The following is a 22,098-nucleotide window of genomic DNA, read 5'->3' as shown; positions in this document are numbered from 1 at the left end:
TCAAATCCTTGTGATGTCCCAAGGCACTTTATAGCAGTGGATTTCTTTTGAAGTCTAGTCAGTTTTGTAACATGGGCCCACAGCATCCACGAAGTGCGCAATTAGCTTTTACACACAGCGTTGCGATAATGTCAAGATAATTGGTTTTTGCTTCTGTAGTGATGTTGATTGAGGAATATATATTTGGTCACAATGTAAATAGATTCTCCAGCTCTTATTTTGGAAAAATGTGCCATGGAATTTTCCCCATGCATATGAAGAGCAGATTTAATATTTGTCTCTAGTTTGGAGTCTCAAATAATCAAGAGTAGGTAATTATTGTTCAGTTCTTACGAATATGAGTGCAAGGAGGCAGTCTGACTTGACTGAGTTATTACCATTTTCTCTTTCCTACTCATGACCTCATCATTGCCAAATTAAACCTGACTTGTGTAATCCCGGAAGAAAGAATGCTCTTTCAGCCACAAGTAATCATGTGCAATCAGCTGATTTGGAAGATTGGGTTATGGCCCACAGATTATAAACAAAACCCTGTTGGTTGTACTGAAGTGTATTTAACACAATGTGCATCGCCCTCCAAATGCAGTGCTGGCAGTTGGATCTATACAAAGCAGTCAACTAAATTAAAATAATTAAATATAAAATTGAGCCTGGCGGGCAAGGAGGTATTTTGCACATGCATTATAGGAGCGAGAACCATTTTAATTGTCTCTGGTTTCTCTGGCTCTGCTGGTCAGCTGGATTCTGCGATTAGATGCACCTAGCAGCCCTTAGATTGTGCACCGCAGAATTGGTCAGTGAAAGGGAAGGTGCAAATGAAAGGGACAAATGTCAGGATCTGTGAAGTATTGTTGCAGGACTTTCAACCATTGGGCCTGCCCAGCAGGTACGAAGTATGGCGGCTAGTGGGTGCATAAGATGGCTGACAGGTTGACCACATTGGCCACGGAGGACAAGGAAGGTGGGTAATAGGGGATTTGTTTTACGGACGGAGAAACACACTGGGGATAAAGTGATTGTTTGAAGGGAGGTTATACTGGGGTGCAGCCGGGACTGGTAGTCTGGCTGTAGCTGTTCACAATCTAAATGAATGATTTAGAGTAGGGAATGAAGTGCGATGTGTTCAAGGCTGGTGGTACTGAGTGAGTTGCTGGTGTTGGTTGTAAGGAAGATGCAGAGAGACTTCCCAGAGACTGAGCATGATCCTTGGAATAGGGGTCAGTGTAAGAGTGTTTGATGGCTCTGGGCCTGTACTTGCTGGACCTTAGAAGATGAATGGAGAACTCATTGAAATTGGTCTAATTCTGCTCCTATGTCTTGTGCCTTCAGTTGAGAGAACGAGATATAAATAGTTGATGTAAGAAAGTGACGTTGAGGTTAATGATCAGTGATAAACTTGTTTACTGTAAAAAGGGGTGGGGTTGCTGGCTGGCTTACTTCTAGTCATGTTCTTGTGTTAATGTTCTGTGGTGAACTACGTATACCTGTCTGGACCCCCCCCCCCCCCCCGCTGACTGCTCCTGTGGCTCCTCCCACTGACCCTGGTATAAAGGCGATTGGGGAGTCCGCCCCGGCCTCAGTCTCCAGGATGCAGTGTGGTGGTCAATAGCTGCTTGTTCTTTCCTCCAGCCAATAAAAGCCTATATCTCGCCTCATGTCTCCAAGAGTTATTGATGGTGCATCACCCTCCAAGACAAAACCATTAGACCAAAGGTCCATATGCAGGACGGGTGGGTGGTACCAGTGAGAGATTGTAACATGCTCAAGAGGAGTGGGGAATAAAGTTGCTCTACTTTAAAATTAATGTTTCTTTTTTGTTGTTGTTAGGCTGTGGAAAGCCTGGTCCACACCCAGCTGTCTAGACAGTGCATCGAGTTTCTGGACCGCTACGTTGTACAGCAGATAAACAGCAGTTTGGAGAGGGGTAATGAAGAGGTAGTTCATGCCTTCATCCTGGTACACACCAAGCTCCTGACTTTATTTTCAAGGTGACATGGTTTGTGATTAAATTTATATTCTCATTCCAAAACGTGTATTTTTGTTATCAGATTGCAGTCAACAGTTGCACCGTGTAGACTGAGTTTCCATTTATGACCTGCGTCGAGTTCACTTATTTATAGTTTAGCTACAGCAATGTGTTGCTAACACAGACCTTGCAAAATTTCCTTCCCATTGCTGCCATCTAATAACTCTTGCTCAAAGTGTACGAGTGTGGCTCTTGGTGAGGCAATTGCTGAAGTTGTCTTTGATAAGCTTGACGATTCTGCATTCAGGTTCATAGTGCAGGGGATGGTGTTGGAAAGTGGAATTAAGATCGACATCTTGTTTCATGGCAGTGCGGAGTCAAAGGTCAGCCCCACCCCCTCAGCGGATTCTAAGAAGCTCTGGATGCTTGCTAAAGCAGGTACACCCGCAAGTGTCACCAACCCTAACAATACATCCGCGGAATGTGGGAGGAAACTGGAGCACCCGGAGGAAACCCACATGATTACAGGGAAAACATATAAACTCCTTACAGATAGTGGTGGGAATTGAACCATGATCAGTGGTCTCTGGCACAGCAAAGCGATTGCCTTTAACAGCTATGCTACTATGCCAATCAACACACACAAAATGCTGGTGGAACACAGCAGGCCAGGCAGCATCTATAAGGAGAAGCACTGTCGACGTTTCGGGCCGAGACCCTTGGTCAGGACTGTGCTACTATGCCACCTGGGAATTCATCAATGTTAAGGGTCAGTTGTTGTCTGCTAAAGTGCAAAATTTTGACAGATTCATTTTGTTTTTACGCTTTACGTTTTGAAAAGTTGTTAGGAGAAGGTTAGACCACAAAGCAAAGGAGTGGAATTAGGCCATTCAGTCTAAGTCTGTTTTGTCATTCCACCTTTGCTGATGTATTCTCCATTTCAGTGGCCTTCACTCTGTAACCTTTTACACCCTTACTAGCCTATCAACCTCCACTTTAAATATACCCAGTGACTTGCCCTCCATAGCCACATGTGCCAATAAATTCCAAAGATTCCTCATCCTTTGGCTAAAGACATTCCTCCTCATCTCTGTTCTAAAGTCTGATTTTCTGAGGCTGTGCCCTCTGGTCCAAAGTTCCTGCACTATAGGAAACATCATCTCTATGTCAACTCTATCTAGGCCTTTCAATATTCAATAGGTTTCGAAGAGATCCCTGCCACTATTCTCTAAACACCAGCAAGTACAGGCCCAAAGCTATCATACATTCTTGTATGTTAACCCTTTCATCCCCACGATGGTTCTTGTGAGCCTCTTCTGGGCAACTCTCCAATGCTAGCACATCCTTTCTTAGATGACGTGCTCACAATGCTCCAAGTACAATCTGACCAATTCATTATAAAACCTCTCTGTAACCTTCAACTTTGGGGTGTATGTCGGATCGTAGCGATGTGCTCTTCAAAAGAAAGTAAATTTGTCACTTTGGCAACCTGTTTAAATTGGGAGGGATGGGAAATCTTCCTCTTAGATCCTGCTTCCAAGGTTTGCCAACATGCGAGAAAACTTGGCCCTGCCTCTACAGTTTCAAATCACAAACACGAGGAAATCTACAGATGCCGGAAATCCAAGTAACACACACACACACACAATGCTGGAGGAACTCAGCAGGCCAGGCAGCACCTGTGAGGTGGAAAAAGTTGGGACATTTCAGGCCGAAATGTTGACTGTACATTTTTCCACAGATGCTGCCTGGCCTGCTGAGTTCCTCTGGCATTTTGTGTGTGTGTTTCTGTTCCTACAATTTTAATTCATCTTCGTCCTGAAGGGTTAGATACTAGGGTGTGATTCTGCAGCTCACTTACTTCATCTTAGTTTTATTATGTGAGCTTAAATTAGACATCTCAATTAGGTCACTGTTCAGACAGCTCCGCTGTTTTCTCATCCCAGGTCCGTAGGTTAATGTTCACTGTGTGCTGCGCTTCATATTACTCACTCCTCCCAAAGTTCAAAGTTAAATGTGGTGTCGTGTTTCTTAACCCGCTGAAGTAAGTTAACTCATTACAGGCTCGTTACAATTGAACTTTGAACTTTCTGTGCAATTGACTTAATTTTTTTAATGGACTGGTAGAAAACAAGAACTGATACCACACTATGTACAGTCGGCCCTCCATATCTGCGGATTCCACCAATCACAGATCGGGATCGAAAAACCTGGAAGTTCTCTCTCCAGCACTTGTTTGAGCACTGTTCACCTCGCATCTTGTTCGGTCGCTACTTGTGTTGTGTGCGTCCTTTGTTTCTGTGAAAAAGTGGCTCCTAAAAAGTAATTCCTCAAAGGCTAAGAGGGAGTGTACTGTAATCTAGAGATGATTAAATGTATTACTCGTTGTTTGAGCATTGTTCGCCTCGCGTCTCGTTCGTTCGCTACTTGTATTGTGAGCGAGAGGAAGGAGTTTAAGGCTCGTCAGGGATGGCTGGCTAACTACGTAAAGCGCTACAGCCTCAAGAACTTAAAGATCTTGGGAGAATCAGCATCGGCTGACGTTGAGGCAGCACCAGCGTTCCCAGAAGAGCTATGATGGTTGCATCTGTACTCAACATGTACAGACTTTTTCTTGTCAGTATTCCCTAAACAATACAGTATAACAACTATTTTACATAGCATTTACATTGTATTAGGTATTATAAGTAATCTAGAGATGATTTAAAGTATATGGGAGGATGTGCGTAGGTTATATGCAAATACTATACCATTTTATATATGGGACTTGAGCGTCCGTGGAATTTGGTATCCGCGGGGGGGGGGGAGGCGGGGGGTCCTGGAACCAAACCCCGCGGATACAGAGGGCTGACTGTATTTCACCTCCCAAGTCTGAAAATTGTGATAGCCTGCATGACTGTTGGTTGCATCTTTCTGTCAAAGACATACTTGGCAATCAATGTATGATTAGTAATTGTGATTTAGAAAGAATACCCAAGCTTCAGATTTTATAATTCTGCTTTTTTTTTTCTGTTCTTTTGCCTCCGCAGTCATAATGTCAGTTCCATGAAGCCTTCAGACTTGCTGTCACTTATTCTGATTGTTCAAGATGTGTACCCGAGTGATGATGGCCTGCAAACACCAAATGACAAGGTAGGCAAAAGAGAGACTGCAGACGCTGGAAATCTGCAGCAACACCTAAAGGAGCAGGGGGTACCTGGATAGTCAACGATTTGGGTCAGGATCCCTCATTCTTCACTGTCCAGCTCCCATCATGGATGCTGCCCAACACGCTGAGTTCCTCTATCTCCTCTGTCTGTTGACAAGACTGGGATTCCTATCATTGCTCAGCACTTCAAGGCATAGGGTTTAGAAATGGAAAAAACAGCAAAGTAACAACAATAGAAAACTACTTCACACTTTGAGTTACAAAAATAAAATGGTAGAAATTGCAGATTCTTTGTGTCCTCCTCTGAAAGTCCCTTCTCACTGAGGTAGTGTCAGCAAATTTGGTTGCAGTAAATTGGGCCCTCTTATCTAACTGTATCCGTCATTAATATTGACCGCAAACTGTTATTTAATCACTATCTTAATCTAAATTATAACCATAAAACAATTACAGCAGGGAAACAGGCCAACTCGGTCCTTCTACTCCATGCTGAACGTTTACTCTCACCTAGTCCCACTGACCTGCACTCAGCCCATAACCCTCCATTCCTTTCCTGTCCATATACCTATCCAATTTTTTTTAAATGACAAAATCGAACCTGCCTCTACCACTTCTACAGGAAGCTCATTTCACACAGCTTACCCCCTTGTGTTACCCCTAACCTTTTGCCCCTTAACTCTCAACTCATATCCTTTTTTTTTGAATCTCCCCTACTCTCAATGGAAAAAGCCTATCCACGTCAACTCTATCTATCCCCCTCATAATTTTAAATACCTCTTTCAAGTCCCCCCTCAACCTTCTACGATCCAAAGAATAAAGACCTAACTTGTTCAACCTTTCTCTGTAACTTAGGTGCTGAAACCCAGGTAACATTCTAGTAAATCTCCTCTGTACTCTCTCTATTTTGTTGACATCTTTCCTATAATTCAGTGACCAGAACTGTACACAATAATCCAAATTCGGCCTTACCAATGCCTTGTACAATTTTAACATTACATCCTAACTCCTATACTCAATGCTCTGATTTATAAAGGCCAGCATACTAAAAGCTTTCTTCACCACCCTATCCATATGAAATTCCACCTTCAGGGAACTATGCACCATTATTCCTAGTTCACTCTGTTCTATTGCATTCTTCAATGCCCTACCATCTACCATGTATGTCTTATTTTGATTATTCCTACCAAAATGTAGCACCTCACACTTAGCAGCATTAAACTCCATCTGCCATCGCTCAGCCCCCTCTTCTAACTGGCCTAAATCTCTCTGCAAGCTTTGAAAACCTACTTCATTATCCACAACGCCACCTATCTTAGTATTATCTGCATACTTACTAATCAAATTTACCACCCCATCATCCAGATCATTAATGTATGACAAACACCATTGGACCCAGTACAGATCCCTAAGGCACACCACTAGTCACCGGCCTCCAACCTGACAAACAGTTATCCAGCACTACTCTCTGGCATCTCTCATCCAGCCACTGTTGAATCCATTTTACTACTTCAATATTAATACCTAATGATTGAACCATCCTAACTAACCTTCCGTGTGGAACCTTGTCATAGGCCTTACTGAAGTCCATATAGACAACATCCACTGCTTTACCCTCGTCAATTTTCCTAGTAACCTCTTCAAAAAATTCAATAAGATTTGTCAAACATGTCCTTCCACGCACAAATTCATGTTGACTGTTCCTAATCAAACGCTGTCTATCCAGATAATTATATATACCATCTCTAAGAATACTTTCCATTAATTTACCCACCACTGACGTCAAACTTACAGGCTGATAATTGCTAGGTTTACTCTTAGAACCCTTTTTAAACAATGGAACCACATGAGCGATTCACCAGTCCTCTGGCAACATTCCCATTTCTAATGACATTTGAAATATTTCTGTCAGAGACCCTGCTATTTCAACACTAACTTCCCTCAAGGTCCTAGGGAATATCCTGTCAGGACCTGGAGACTTATCCACTTTTATGTTCTTTAAAAGCGCTAGTACTTCCTCTTCTTTAATCATCATAGTTTCCAAAACTACCCTACTTGTTTCCCTTACTTTACATAATTCAATATCCTTCTCCTTAGTGAATACAGAAGAAAAGAAATTGTTCAAAATCTCCCCCATCTCTTTTGGCTCCACACATAGCTGTCCACTCTGATTCTCTAAGGGACCAATTTTATCCATCACTATCCTTTTGCTATTAATATAACTGTAGAAACCCTTCAGATTTATTTTCACCTTACTTGCAAAAGCAACCTCATATCTTTTAGCTTTTCTAATTCTTAAGATTCTTTTTACATTCTTTATATTCCTCGAGCACCTCATTTACTCCATGCTGCTTATATTTACTGTAGATCTCTCTTTTTCCGAACCAAGTTTCCAATATCCCTTGAAAACCATGGCTGTCTCAAACTTTTAACCGTTCCTTTCAACCTAACAGGAACATAAAGATTCTGTTCCCTCAAAATTTCACTTTTAAATGACCTCCATTTCTCTATTACATCCTTCCCATAAAACAAATTGTCCCAATCCACTCCTAAATCCTTTCGCATCTCCTCAAAGTTAGCCTTTCTCCAATCAAAAATCTCAACCCTGGGTCCAGTCCTATCCTTCTCCATAATTAGATTGAAACTAATGGCATTGTGATCACTGGACCTGAAGTGCTCCCCAACACATACCTCTGTCACCTGACCTATCTCATTCCCTAACAGGAGATCCAACACTGCCCCTTCCCTAGTTGGTACCTCTATGTATTGCTGCAAAATACTATCCTGCACACATTTTACAAACTCCAAACCATCCAGCCCTTTACAGAATGGGCTTCCCAGTCTATGTATGGAAACTTAAAATCTCCCACAATCACAACCTTGTGCTTACTACAAATATCTGCTATCTCCTTACAAATTTGCTCCTCCAATTCACGCTCCCCATTAGGTGGTCTATAATACAGCCCTATAAGTGTTACTACACTTTTCCCATTCCTCAATTCCACCCAAGTAGTCTCCCTAGATGAGCCCTCTAATCTATCTTGCCAAAGCACCACTATAATATTTTCTCTGACAAGCAATGCAACACCTCCCCCTCTTGCCCCTCCAATTCTATCACACATGAAGTAACGAAATCCAGGAATATTTAGTTGCCAATCACCCCTCCTGCAACCATGTTTCACTAATAGCTACAACATCATATTTCCAGGTATCAATCCATGCTCTAAGCTCATCCACCTTTCTTACAATGTTCCTAGCATTAAAATAGATGCATTTAAGAAACTCTCCACCTCTTACTCTCTGTTTATCCCTAACGGTGCAAACAACTTTGTTATCTTTTCTTCTTTCCCCCCTACATCTTCGGTCTGAGCGCTCCCCTTCTCTGTCACCTTCCTATCCTCTCTCACACACTGTCTACTAGCTTTCTCTATTTGTGAACTAACCTCCTCTCTCCTATTCCCTTCAATTTGATTACCACCCACCCCCCCAACCATTCTAGTTTAAAGTCTCCCCAGTAGCCTTCGCAAATCTCCCCGCCAGGATATTGGTCCCCCTGGGATTCATGTGCAACCAGTCTTTTTTGTACAGGTCACACCTGCCCAAAAGAGGTCCCAATGATCGACAAACGAATCCCTGCCCCCTGCTCCAATCCCTCAGCTAGGCATTTATCCTCCACCTCATTCCATTCCTACTCTCACTGTCGCGTGGCATAGGCAGTAATCCCAAGATTACTATGTAACTATGAAAATGGACAAGGGAGAGCCAGTGGATGTAGTGTACCTGGACTTCCAGAAAGCTTTTGATAAAGTCCCACATAGGACATTAGTGGGCAAAATTAGGGCACATGGTATTGGGGGCAGAGTACTGACATGGATTGAAAATTGGCTGGCTGACAGGAAACAAAGGGTAGCAATTAACGGGTCCCTTTCGGAATGGCAGGCTGTGACCAGTGGGGTACCGCAAGGTTCGGTGCTGGGACCGCAGCTGTTTACAATATATATTAATGATTTAGATGAAGGGATTAAAAGTAACATTAGCAAATTTGCTGATGACACAAAGCTGGTTGGCAGTGTGAAATGTCAGGAAGATGTTATGAGAATGCAGGGTGACTTGGACAGGTTGGGTGAGTGGGCAAATGTATGGCAGATGCAGTTTAATGTGGATAAATGTGAGGTTATCCACTTTGGTGGCAAGAACAGGAAGGCAGATTACTATCTAAATGGAGTCAAGTTAGGAAAAGGGGAAGCACAACGAGATCTAGGTGTTCTTGTACATCAGTCAATGAAACTAAGCATGCAGGTACAGCAGGCAGTGAAGAAAGCTAATGGCATGCTGACCTTTATAACAAGAGGAATTGAGTATAGGAGTAAAGAGGTCCTTCTGCAGCTGTACAGGGCCCTGGTGAGACCCCCCCCGGAGTATTGTGTGCAGTTTTGGTCTCCAAATTTGAGGAAGGACATTCTTGCTATTGAGGGAGTGCAGCGTAGGTTCATGAGGTTAATTCCCGGAATGGCGGGACTGTCATATGTTGAAAGATTAGAACGACTGGGCTTGTATACACTGGAATTTAGAAGGATGAGAGGGGATCTGATTGAGACATAGAAGATTATTAAGGGATTGGACACACTGGAGGCAGGAAGCATGATGGGCGAGTCCAGAACTAGAGGCCACAGTTTAAGAATAAGGGGTAGGCCATTTAGAACTGAGATGCAGAAAAACTTTTTCACCCAGCGAGTGGTGGATATGTGGAATGCTCTGCCCCAGAAGGCAGAGGAGGCCAAGTCTCTGGATGTATTCAGGAGAGAGTTAGATAGAGCTCTTATAGATAGTGGGGCCAAGGGATATGGGGAGAGGGTAGGAGCGGGGTACTGATTGTGTATGATCAGCCATAATCACAGCGAATGGTGGTGCTGGCTAGAAGGGCCGAGTAGCCTACTCCTGCACCTACTGTCTATTGTCTATTACTACCTTTGCAGTCCTTCTTCTCAACTCCCTTCCTAACTCCCTATATTCTCCTTTCCGGACTTATTCCCTTTTTCCACCTATGTCATTGGTACCTACGTGTACCATGACTTCTGGCTCTTCACTCTCCCACTTCAGGATATCTTGGACGCGATCAGAAACATCCCGGACCCTGGCACCAGGGAGGCAAGCTACCATCCGGGTCTCCTGACTGTGTCCACAGAATTGCCTATCTGACCCCTTAGCTATCAAGTCCCCTATTACTACTGCCTTCCTCTTCCTTTCCCTACCCTTCTGAGCCACAGGGCCGGACTCTGTGCCAGAGGTGTGGCCACTGCTGCTTCCCTCAGGTAGGCTGTCCCCCCACCCCCAACTGTACTCAAACAGGAGTACTTATTGTCAAGGGGTACAGCCATTGGGGTACTCTCTAGTACCTGACTCTTCCCCTTCCCTCTCCTGACCGTGACCCACCTGTCTGCCTCCCGTGGCCCCGGAGTGACCACCTGCCTGTAACTCCTCTCTATCATCTCCTAACTCTCTCTGACCAGACGAAGGTCATCGAGCTGCAGCTCCAGTTCCCTAACACGGTCCCTTAGGAGCTGCAGTTCGGCGCACCTGGCGCAGATGTGGATGTCCGGGAGGCTAGGAGATTCCAGGACCTCCCACATCCGACACCGAGAACAACAAGCTGCCCTCACCCTCATACTTCCCCCTTTCCTCAAATAACAGGAAAAATTGAAACCTAAACCTACCTTGCCTCGCCCGCTGAGCTCAAGCCCTTAAGCCTTCACTCTGCTCCCTGCTCACTCCGCTGCATTCCTTTTAAATCTTCCATGCTTCACTGCCCGATGTCACCCGCCTGTGCAGTCCTGTCTCTCTTAACTCTGATGAGAAGAAGAAATCATAAAGAGAATCAAAAAGATTCTCAGACTTCCTTCTCCAAAATAATTAGTGAAAGTACAAAGTAACTGAAAAACCTGAAGGAACAAGCATAGTGTGGCAGATATTCAGCATGTTAGCACTAGCCTAGAGAGATGGGCTGAAGGGCCTGTTTCCGTGGCTGTAATGATCTATGGCATTATGAATGTCTCAGGTCAAAGACCTTCCATCAGAAACTGGAGATTTTAGTTCTCAAATAAAAACTAAGGCAGTTGTGGCTTGATTTGGAAATCTGAAGATTTGTTCCAACAGGATTCGGAGAAAACAGCGGAAACGAAAGAATTTGATGCCACTGGGTGGTCGCCTGCTGCACAAGGAGAAGGTGTGTTTGGAGCAGCTCGTGCAACAAATCTCTGTCAGGATCCCCTCTCCATTGTGTTGAGGACAGTCAAGCACCCATCCCACTTGGTTTTGGAAAAACTTTTATTTAGTTAGAGGTCACGCAGAGCAGGCCTTTCCAGCGCAAGGAATCGTGGCACCCAGCATCCCTCTCCCCCCCCCCCCCCATTTAACCCTAACCTAGTCACAGGGTAATTTACAATGACCAATTAACCTACTGACTGGTATGATTTTGAACTGTGAGAGGAAACCCACACTCTCACAGGATGAAGGTACAAACTTTCTTGCAGAGGATGCCAGAATTGAACTGCGAACTCTCTCACCTCAAGGTGCAATAGCGTTGTGCTAGCCGCCATGCTCCTGGGTCCGCCTCTTCTTCTGTTCTTCTTATCTTATCCCGTGGAGACACCATCGCCTTACTCGGAATCAGGCACCCACTCTTGTTTAAATGTTCATCCTCCAAACAACTGTCTTTATGGAGTTTGCATGTCTCCTTCCGGTGACTGTACGGCCATCTTCCCACATTCCATAGGAGTGCAGGTAGACATTAATTGGCCGCTAAAAGTTGCCCCTAGTGTATCGGTGAGTGATTAAAATCTTGGGGAGGGAAGGGGAGGGGGTGCTTGTGGGAACTGTGTGGAGAATAAATTAAGATTAGTCTGGATTTTTGTTTTAAGATCCGGGGTGAATTCCGAACACTGCCTGTAAGGAGTTTGCACATTCTCCCTGTGACTCCGTGGGTTTCTCCAGGTGCTCTGGTTTCCTCCCATATTCCAGAGATGTGTTAATTAGGATTATTTGCACAGAATCCTGTTAGGCAAGCTAAACTGACGTGGGATGCGTGTTAAAAATTGCAGGCTGCTGCTGGCCCATCCTCGGACTCTGGTTGTTGCTGCAAATGATGCATTGTATGTTGATGTGCACGTGACAAGTAAAGCCCTTAAGGATTAGTGTAAGTGAACATTCGGCACAGACTTGATGGGCTGAAGGGCCTTTTCAACCTTGTGTGACTCTGCATTCTATGATGTGGAACTAATATAACTCTCTAGTTGACTGCAGCAAAATTAAAATCTGAAATTATCCTGGTTAGCATGACTGTCACAGTTTCAACAAATGTTCTGCGGTCGCTGTCTTCACACAGGTGGCAGCAGTGTTCAGAATTTGAAGCAAGGTCGCTCGAGCTGTGAGAGAGCAGCTCTCCCATCTGTATCACAGTGCTGCCCGTGCAGAGAATAGCGTCTTAGTGTTTGTGATGTTACTGCGCATAGTAATGATAAGATTGTATTTGGCATCATTCCTCTTCTGGATGAATTAGCTGACTATAAGTTATAGGCATTTAGGTAAGAGTCAGTGACAGTGTAAGGAATTGAGAGAATCACGAGCTGAGCGGGAAGGTCGTGCAAAGATGTGCTCCTTCACTGCTACATTGTAAACGACGGGAGCTGTCACGTGCCTGCTGTCTCGTTTCTATCTGTAGGACTGGCTGTTTATTTTGGTAATACCCAGGCTGCGATTTATACACTGTGCCTATAAAAAGTATCCACTCCCCCTTGGAAGTTTCATGTTTTATTGTTTTACATCATCAAATCATTGTGGATTTAATTTGACTTTTTTAACACTGATTAACAGAAAGGGCTCTTTTGTGTCAAAGTGAAAACAAATTTCTACAATTGCTCTACATTTATTACAATTAAACACAAAATAATGGATTGCATAATTATTCACCCCCTTCAAGTCAGTATTTATTATACACCTTTGGCAGCATTACAGCCATGGGTCTGTGTGGATAGGTCTCTATCAGCTTTGCACATCTAAACACTGCAATTCTTCCCCATTTTTCTTTACAAAGCTGCTCAAGCTCTGTCAGATTACATGGGGATTGTGAGTGAACAGTCCTTTTCAAGTCCAGCCACAAATTCTCGATTGAATTGATGTCTGGACTCTGACTTGGCCAGTCCAGGACATTAACTTTGTTATTGTTAAGGCATTCCTGTGTAGCTGAGGCTTAATACTTGGGGTCATTGTCTTGCTGGAAAACAAATCTTCTCTCTCCTCTTCCCCCCCCCACCCCCACCAGTCACTGTTCCCTTGCAGACTCCACGATTTCCCTGTATCTTGCTGCATTCACTTTACCCCCTACCTTCACAAGCTGTCTAGGGGCCTGCTGCAGTGAAGTATCCCCACAGCCTGATGCAGTCACCACCGTGCTTCACGGTCAGGATGGTGTGTTTTGATGATATGCAGTATAGCATTTAGTCTGATGGCCAAAAAGCTTAGTCTAGTCCCATTGCACAGTCACTCAGTTTTAGAGGACTGCTCTAGGCAGATCTACAGCTGTGCCATATTCTTTCCATTTGATGATTGACTTCACTGTACTCCAAGGGATATTCAGTGACTTGGAAATCTTCTTGTATCCATCTCCTGACTTGTGCTTTTCAATAACCTTTTTGCAAAGTTGCTTGAATTGTTCTTTTTGTCTTCATGATGTAGTTTTTGCCAGGATACTGACTCACCAGCAGTTGGCTCTTCCAGACACAGGTGTATTTTTACTACAATCAATTGAAACACCTTGACTGCATACAGGCCTCCAAGACCAGATCTCCATATAATTAATTATGTGACTTCTAAAACCAATTGGCTGCACCAGTGATGATTTGGCATGTCATATTAAAGGGAGTGCAAACTTATGCAATCAAATATTTTGTTTTCTGTTTATAATTAATTTAGATCACTTTATAGAGCTGTTTTCACTTTGACCAATCTTTTTCTGATGATCAGTGTCAAAGTCAAATTAAATCCACTGTGATTTAATGTTGTAAAACAATAAAACATGAAAACTTATCGGGGGGGGGGGGAATAATTTTTCTTTTATAGGCTCTGAAATACCTTGTCTTGTTTCTGATTGGATTAGTTTTGCTTTGTCACACATACTATTAAAAATAGTGAAATACATCATTTGTGTCAAGTTAAATCAGCGAGAATTGTGCTGGGCAGGCTGCAGGTCTCACTATGCTTACGACACTAACATAACACACCCATAACTAACTGGATGCCTTTGGAACGTGGGAGGAAACTGGGGCTCTTGGAGGAAACCCACATGGTCCTAGGGAGAATGTACAAACTCCAAACAGACGGCGGCGGGAATTGAACCCCAGTTGCTGGCGCTGTAAAATGATGCGCTAACTGCGGCACCCCTGGGGCAAGTAATTTGACTTACTAGTACGGTTTCCCAGATTCACTTCATGTAGTGAAAGTGCTTTTGTCAGTGGGATAAATTATGTGTATTCTTTGTTTAAGTTTTTCCCCCACATTTTGCTTAGACTTTTTATAGATTTAAACATACATTATGGATTACTATTGTAGCTTTTTAAACAGGGTTTTACTTTACCCTCTGCAGGAGGCTCAGTGGGAAGTAGTTCACACCAATTCACAGACCCAGTGGTACAGGTAGGCAGTAACAATTTACTAACGAGTGACCTTTCAGCATCTCTGTGTTATTTGAACTGTCGGGTTGCTTGACGATGGATAACATCGTAGTGCTAGACTCTGTATTAAGCAGCTCTCTTCAATGGGCCCTTGGCACCTGCAGATGGTTCGAAATGATTAACAGAGCATCTGGAAACAAGGAGAAGCAAGCTTATTTTGGATTTGGGGAAAAATTTTGCATTTTAAAAGCTCTTTTAAAACATAATCTGCTTTGTTATTAAAGTAGCTGACGCATATGCAATTACAGTATTAGAACTAAGATTCAGTATATCAGTACTTTCATATGAAGAAAGACTGGATCGACTAGGCTTATACTCACTGGAATTTAGAAGATTGAGGGGGGATCTGATTGAAATGTATAAAATTCTAAAGGGATTGGACAGGCTAGATGCAGGAAGATTGTTTCTGATGTTGGGGAAGTCCAGAACGAGGGGTCATAGTTTAAGGATAAAGGGGAATCCTTTTAGGACCGAGATGAAGAAAAACTTCTTCACACAGAGAGTGGTGAATCTGTGGAATTCTCTGCCACAGGAAACAGTTGAGGCCGGTTCATTGGCTATATTTAAGAGGAAGTTAGATATGGCCCTTGTGGCTAAAGGGATCAGGGGGTATGGAGAGAAAGCAGGTACAGGGTTCTGAGTTGGATGACCAGCCATGATCATACTGAATGGCGGTGCAGGCTCAAAGGGCCGAATGGCCTACGCCTGCACCTATGTTCTATGTTTCTATAAATGTTAGTGGCTTTTCTCAGCATATTTCAATAAGGACACCCATGAAATCTGCCTTGGCTTCCCGTTCAAAGTAAAATTATTTTCAAGGTAACAATATGTCACCACATTCTACCTTGAGATTAGTTTTCTTACAGGCATTTGTAGAGAAATTCAGACATACAATAGAATTTATTAAAAAATACATAACAAAGACTAGCAAACATCCATTGTAAAAGAAAGCAAATTAGGCAAATACTAAAGAAGTAATAAAATTAAGCATTTTGTACTTTATGTTAATCTTCAGTCCATGCTACGCGGGGATTATTGCTAATATTATTTTGTGGTTGTATGTGCTGAATTGTGACTATATGTATGGTGTTTTGCACCCTAGAATTATGTTTTCTTTAGCTGTATATGTTTGAATGGCAATAAACTTGAAATAAAGTAACATAGAATGAAACCATTTGGCCAATAATTTCCATGTGATTCCTTTCCCCCTCCTTATTCCCATGTACCTGTGGAACATGTTGTCCTAATAAACCCATTACACCCCCCCACCCCCCCACCCCTGCCTTTTGATCTTGTTTTTCATCAGCCTATGGTAGGGGAGAGTTTACATAGGAGATCCACATAGTTTTAGGAGAATGTGCAGGCTTCACACAGCGCTCAAGATCAGATTGGGACAGGGGCCAATCCCCGGAGCTACGAGGCAGCAGTGGTAACTGCTTTGTCACCATGCTTCCTCAGTGGCCTTGTGGCAGATCTAACTCGACTTGATACTGAAAGGGCTGCTACAGACAGAAGTAAAAATGGTCAGGGTTCTTAATTAAGACTTTGCAGCTGCTGGAGATCTTGAGCAGCGCACACAAAAAGCTGGAGGAACACCAGCAGGTCACAGCATCAATGGAGGGGAATAAACAGTTGACGTTACGAGCTGAGGCCCTTCAAGTTCTTGACACTGATTGGCCACACCATGAAGTCCTGTGTTATGATGTTACAAATATTTGCCATTCTTGGGTCTCCAATCATGTCGTTTTCTTTGAGTGTTAATCTGTACTTTGACAAGATAGTGATCTTCACACGATAATGCCTTGTTTCTGATGCTTAGGTTGCAAAAGGTGCCCCGCAGGCTCTTGAATCATCGTCTTCAGGGGTTTCTGCTCCCCTCAGAGTTTTCCTGGAATCCAATACAAAGGATAGTTACTGCCCCGTGATGCCCTACAACATGTATTGTATTTCCCTTTGGTTTGGCATCTCTCTGGTGCTGCTCAGTAAGGTAAGCTTAAAGATCAAGATTAACTTTATTGACCAAACTCGTGACCAACTTTATTGACCACAGAAAACACTGCCTGAAAAGTGGGTGGAAACAAACGTTGCTGTACTTAATCTGGTGTCGAAAAGAGCCACAGACTGCTGGCCTGTGGGTCAATATCTGGGAAGTGGCTTTAACCTAAGATTTGTTTATGGCTGGCGTGAGTGTGAAAGGCCAAATGGACTACCACCGAGATAATTGACCTTTTACACAACGATTGGTTCATTCAGAGGATGGTCAGTTTAAAGATTAGCTCTTTCTGTCAAGTGTACATTGAAACATACAGTGAAGTACATCATTTGCATCAATGACTAAGACAGTCTGAGGGCATGCTGGGGACATAGTATGTCCACAAGGTACCAACCCATATGTCTCTTTGGAATGTGGGCCGAAACCGGAGCTCCTGGAGGAAACCCACGCAGTCATGGGGAGAGCAGACAAACTCGTTACAGGCAGCGATGGAATTGACCCTCAATCTTCCAGTTGTTCCTCCAAGAGGACTGCAGCCTTGTTGTTGGGTTTGGTGGCTTGCTTGCCTCAATGACCCAGAGCGCTATGCTGGCTTTATGCTTTGGCTTTTGGTAGGGTCACCCATGCCAAACAGTGGAGGGCAGACTGGGAGCGGTCCACCAGACCTCCAGGTTTGGGGGTTCGGCTCAGGGCCAACAACCCTGATTGGTCAAAACAAAATTGTAATGAAAACAGCAATGAAGAATCTTTTGCACTTGAGTGCGACAGTATTCTTGAGTCTCCACCCGGGACTTGCATGACTGATAGTAGTGAAAACGAGAGGAAGGTACTGACATGATGACACCGCCAGAGATGGAGGATCTTCATTGCTGTCCTAACCGCCAGCGGTGTAACAGGCAGAATCCATCTTTCCAATTGCAGGTGCTGTAAAGCATTATACTAACTGCTATGCTACCATGCTGCCTGTGACCTAATCATAATATATTAAATTTAGTACATGTAATTTTGGGCAATGCCTCTTTGAAACGATCACTTTAGCCATAATTTTTCCTGTCTCGTTTATGTTTCTGAAGTAATGCTCTAGATCAGAGATGTTCTTAACTGAATGATGGGCAGCCACGAGGGGCTTGGTAGTTCTGCCTCCAGCTTGCTTGTAATATTAAGATGACCTTATGGTTCCAAGGAATGCCCGATATTTCATAGCGTTGAGTTCACGAACACAATTCTGCAGGTGCTGAGCAGAACGCACAAAATGCTGGAGGAACTTGGCAGATCAGGTATGGAGAGGAATATACAGCTGACTTTCATCAAGAGTTCAAGATTCTGGAGATTCTGTTGTAAAAATCTTGTTTGGCTTTATTGTTGGAAGGGTGGTGAGGCTTTGGAAAGAGTACAGAAGAGATTTTAGTAGAGATTTAGTAGCTTGGATATGAGAGTGTCTTGTCAGAAGTTGGATAAACCGGGGTTGTTTTCTCTGGAGTGACGGAGGCTGAGGAGAGTTCCGTTAGAGGTTTATAAGATTTTGAGGGGCATCGATCCCATGTTCCAACGACATATCTGTCAGTAGGTTATTTGCTTACTGTAAAATTGCCCTGTGATCAGGTTGGTGTTGAATACTGTAGGTGAGCTACTGGGTAATATGGCTCATTGGGCTGGAAGAGCCTGTTCTAAATAACATAAAGTAAATTTTTTAAAAAATCAGATATCTGGTATTTTTTCCTAAGGTTGAAATGTCTGATACTGGAGGGCATGCATTTAAGGTGAGATGGTAACTTTAAAAACTTGAGGCAACTTTCTTAATACACACAGTAGTGAGTGCCTGGAATGTGCTGCCAGAATTGATGCTGGAGGCCAATATGATAGAGGTCTTCAAGAGGTTCTTAGATAGGCATGTGGATGTGGGGCAAATGGAGGGATATGGATATCAGGCAGAAAGGATTTGCTTAGGTAGGCATATAATTAAGAGTTTAATTAGTTCAGCAAAACAGTGCGGACAGAAAGGCCTGTTGTTGTACTGTTTCATTCCCCAGCTTCTGCTCGGAGAACAGTGAGCAGAACTTCCATTCAACATTCAAAGTACATACAACCCTGAGATCCCTTTTCTTGTTGATGTACTCACTGAATCTATTGAATAATAACCATAACAGAGTCAATGAAAGACCGCCCAACTAGGACTTTCAGCCAGTGCGCAGAAGACAACAAAGTGTGCAAAGTACAGAAACAAATAATAAATAAACAATACATATTGAGAACATAAGATGAAGAGTCGTTGAAAGTGAGTCCATCTGTTGTAGGAACATATGAATGATGGGGCAAGTGAAATTAAGTCAAGGTGTCCCCTCTGGTTCAGGAGCCTGATGGTTGAGGGGCAATAACTGTTCTTGAACCTGGTGGTGTGGGTCCTGAGACACTTGTATCTTCATGATGGTAGCAACAAGAAGAAAGAAAGGCCTGGATGCTTGTTCTTGATGACAGATGTTGCTTTCCAGCTACAGCGTTTCACGTAGATGGGCACAATGGTTGGGAGTTCTTTACCTGTGATGGACAGGGCCCATGTCCACTACTTCCTGTAGGATTTTCTTTTCAAGGGCATTGGTGTTTCCATGCCAGGTTGTGAGGTAGCCAACCAACCTGCTCTCCACTACACATCCATAGAAGTTTGTCAATATTTTAGATGTCATGCTGAATCTCTGAAAACTTCTAGGGAAGTAGTCACTGATGTGCTTTCTTCATAACTGCACTTGCGTGCTCAGCCCAGGAGGAGTCCTCTAAAATAATAAGACCTAGAAATTTTAATTTGCTAACCATTCCACTGCTGACCCTCGGATGAGGACTGACTCGTGGACCTCTGGTTTCTTTCTCCTGAAGTCTATAATTAGCTCCTTCGTCTTGCTGACATTCAGTAAGAGGTTGTTGTTATGACAACACTCAGCCAGGTTCCAGTCTCCCTGCTATATGCTGATTCCTCACCGCCTTTGATTCAACTATGACTCTGGTGTCGTCAGCAAACTTGAATATGGCATTGGAGCTGTGGTTAGCCGCACAGCACCCTGCTCCACTCACTTTATACTTATGACTGAGCACACAGCCTTGTGGTGTACCTGTGCTGATGGAGATTGTAGAGATGTCAATCTGAACGGACTGGGATGTGCAAGTGAGGAAATCCAGGATCAATTACACAAGGATGTACAGGTGTCCCCTGCTTTACGGATGTTCACTTTACGCCACTTCGCTTTTACAAAAGACCTGCATTAGTAACCTGTTTTCACATTACAAAGAAGATTTTCACTTTTACGAAAATTTTTCCAGTGTAAATTAATGGTTCTTCGCTTTACGCCATTTCGGCTTAAGAAAGGTTTCATAAGAACGGGGGGCGGGGGGGCACCTGTACTGAGGCCATGAAGCTTATTGATTAACTTTGAGGGGATAGTAGTAGTGACTGCTGAGCTGTGGTTGATAAAGACTTTGCTGTCCAGATGTTCCAGGGTTGAGTGAAGAGCAAACGGGGTGGCATCTGCTGTGGACCTGTTGCTCCAGTGGGCAAACTGGAGCTTCTCAGGCATTCCTTCATGAATCTAGTGCTTTTCACCTTTCCATATTCAGAATGATTCATGAAATTTTTGAAAATTATTCCTGCCACTGCCAAACACCTCTGTCTCTAATCTGCCAGATTTCCTGATTTTAATATACTAAAGGATTTGTGTAAATGCAGATTATTTTTATTACCACCTGACGACTCATAAAGATTATGCAGCCTAATCAGTCCACACTGATGTTTATTCTGCTTCTCAGTGGCACACTTGATCCCTGTGCCTGTCCCAATTTATTCCTCTTTGCTCTTATTGAAATAAACATGTCTGGCACATCTTTAAGATGAGTTGTGATAGTTTAAAGAAGACATTGTGCGAATCATAGAGAGAAAAGATTCTGCAGGTGCTGGAAATCCAGAGTAACACATACAGAGTGCTGGAGGAACTCAGCAGGTCAGGCAGCAACGGTGGCAGAAGTCCTTAACCCTTTTTCTGCCATGGAGAGGAATAACCAGTTGATGTTTCAGTCAAGATCCTTCACTGGGACTCATGAAGGGTCTCAGCCCAAACCATCGACTGTTTATTCCTCTCCTGTCTGACCTACTGAGTTCCACTAGCATTTTGCATGTGGTACTAGACAGACAGACATACTTTATTGATCCCGAGGGAGATTGGGTACTATACAAGGTAAGTGTTTTTTTTCTACAAAACAAGTGATAGGAGCCTAAATTGTGCTGCCAAGGAAGACGATAGAGGCAGATCCAACAGCAATGTTTAAGAGGCATTTGGGCAGGCACATGAACAGACAGGAAGCGAGAGATGTGAAATAAGTGCAGGCAGAGGAGATGAGTTTAGATTTCAAGGTTGACATAGACATGTTGGGTCAAAAAACATCCACACAGTGAATAACATTACAAAGATATTTTAAAACTATTCTTCATACTTCCTTGTATTAGACACTGCCCTTAAGTTCATAAAACATGGGAGCATCCATTGAGTCTGCTCCACCACTCAGTCATAGCTGATCTATTTCCCCCTCATTCCCCTGCATTCCGCCTGTAACCTTTGATGTCTTTACTAGTCAAGAACCGATCAACCTTTGCTTTAAATGTACCCAATAAATTGAATGTGCCAGTGAATTCCACAGATTCACCACTCTCTGAAGAAATTCCTCCTTCTGTTCCAAAAGGACATTCTTCTATTATGAGGCTGTGCCCACTGGTCCTGGACTCTCCCTTTTCACATCCACTCTATTTAGGCCTTTCAATATTTAGTAGATTTCAGTGAGATGTCATAGAAACGTTCAGCACAGAAACAGGCTCTTTGACCCATCTAGTATGTACTAAACCATTTAATTTGCCTACTCCTATCGACCTGCACCGGGACCATGACCTTCTATACCCCTACCATCATGTACCTTTCTAAACTGCTGTTATTCTTCTGAACTCCAGTCAGCACAGGCCCAGAGCCTTCAAACATTCTTCATGTGTTAACTCTTTCATACCCAGGTTGATTCTCGTAAATCTCTGGACTCTCTCCAATGCCAACACGTTCCTCCTTGGATATGGGGCCCAAAGCTGCTTGCTGTACTCCAAATGTGGCCTGACCAGTTTCTTGTACAGCCCCATCAAATGCTCCTCATGCGAGCTACCTCCCTGTTGTCTCAATGTCATCCCTGCTGTTTTGTGCCCAAACTGACCTTGATAATAAGCACCAGTCTGTTCCTTCATGCTCGTGCC

The 22,098-nt window shown here is 43.4% G+C and overlaps 1 protein-coding gene across 1 annotated transcript in view; it reads left to right on the top strand.

Annotated features, from left to right (window-relative positions):
• Positions 1-22,098, top strand: part of hps1 (HPS1 biogenesis of lysosomal organelles complex 3 subunit 1) — a 58,348-nt gene that overhangs the window by 16,396 nt on the left and 19,854 nt on the right. Inside the window, exons 5-9 of the mRNA XM_059947105.1 lie at positions 1,828-1,988; positions 4,996-5,098; positions 11,265-11,334; positions 14,749-14,798; positions 16,656-16,823. Of these exons, the coding sequence (XP_059803088.1) occupies positions 1,828-1,988; positions 4,996-5,098; positions 11,265-11,334; positions 14,749-14,798; positions 16,656-16,823 (552 nt within the window). The remainder of the gene's footprint in view (positions 1-1,827; positions 1,989-4,995; positions 5,099-11,264; positions 11,335-14,748; positions 14,799-16,655; positions 16,824-22,098) is intronic.

This window comes from Hypanus sabinus, chromosome 22 (assembly GCF_030144855.1).
Source record: "Hypanus sabinus isolate sHypSab1 chromosome 22, sHypSab1.hap1, whole genome shotgun sequence".
Taxonomy (NCBI): Eukaryota; Metazoa; Chordata; class Chondrichthyes; order Myliobatiformes; family Dasyatidae; genus Hypanus; species Hypanus sabinus.
The sequence above is the reverse complement of the archived record's forward strand: the minus strand, read 5'-3'. Positions and strand labels throughout refer to the sequence as shown.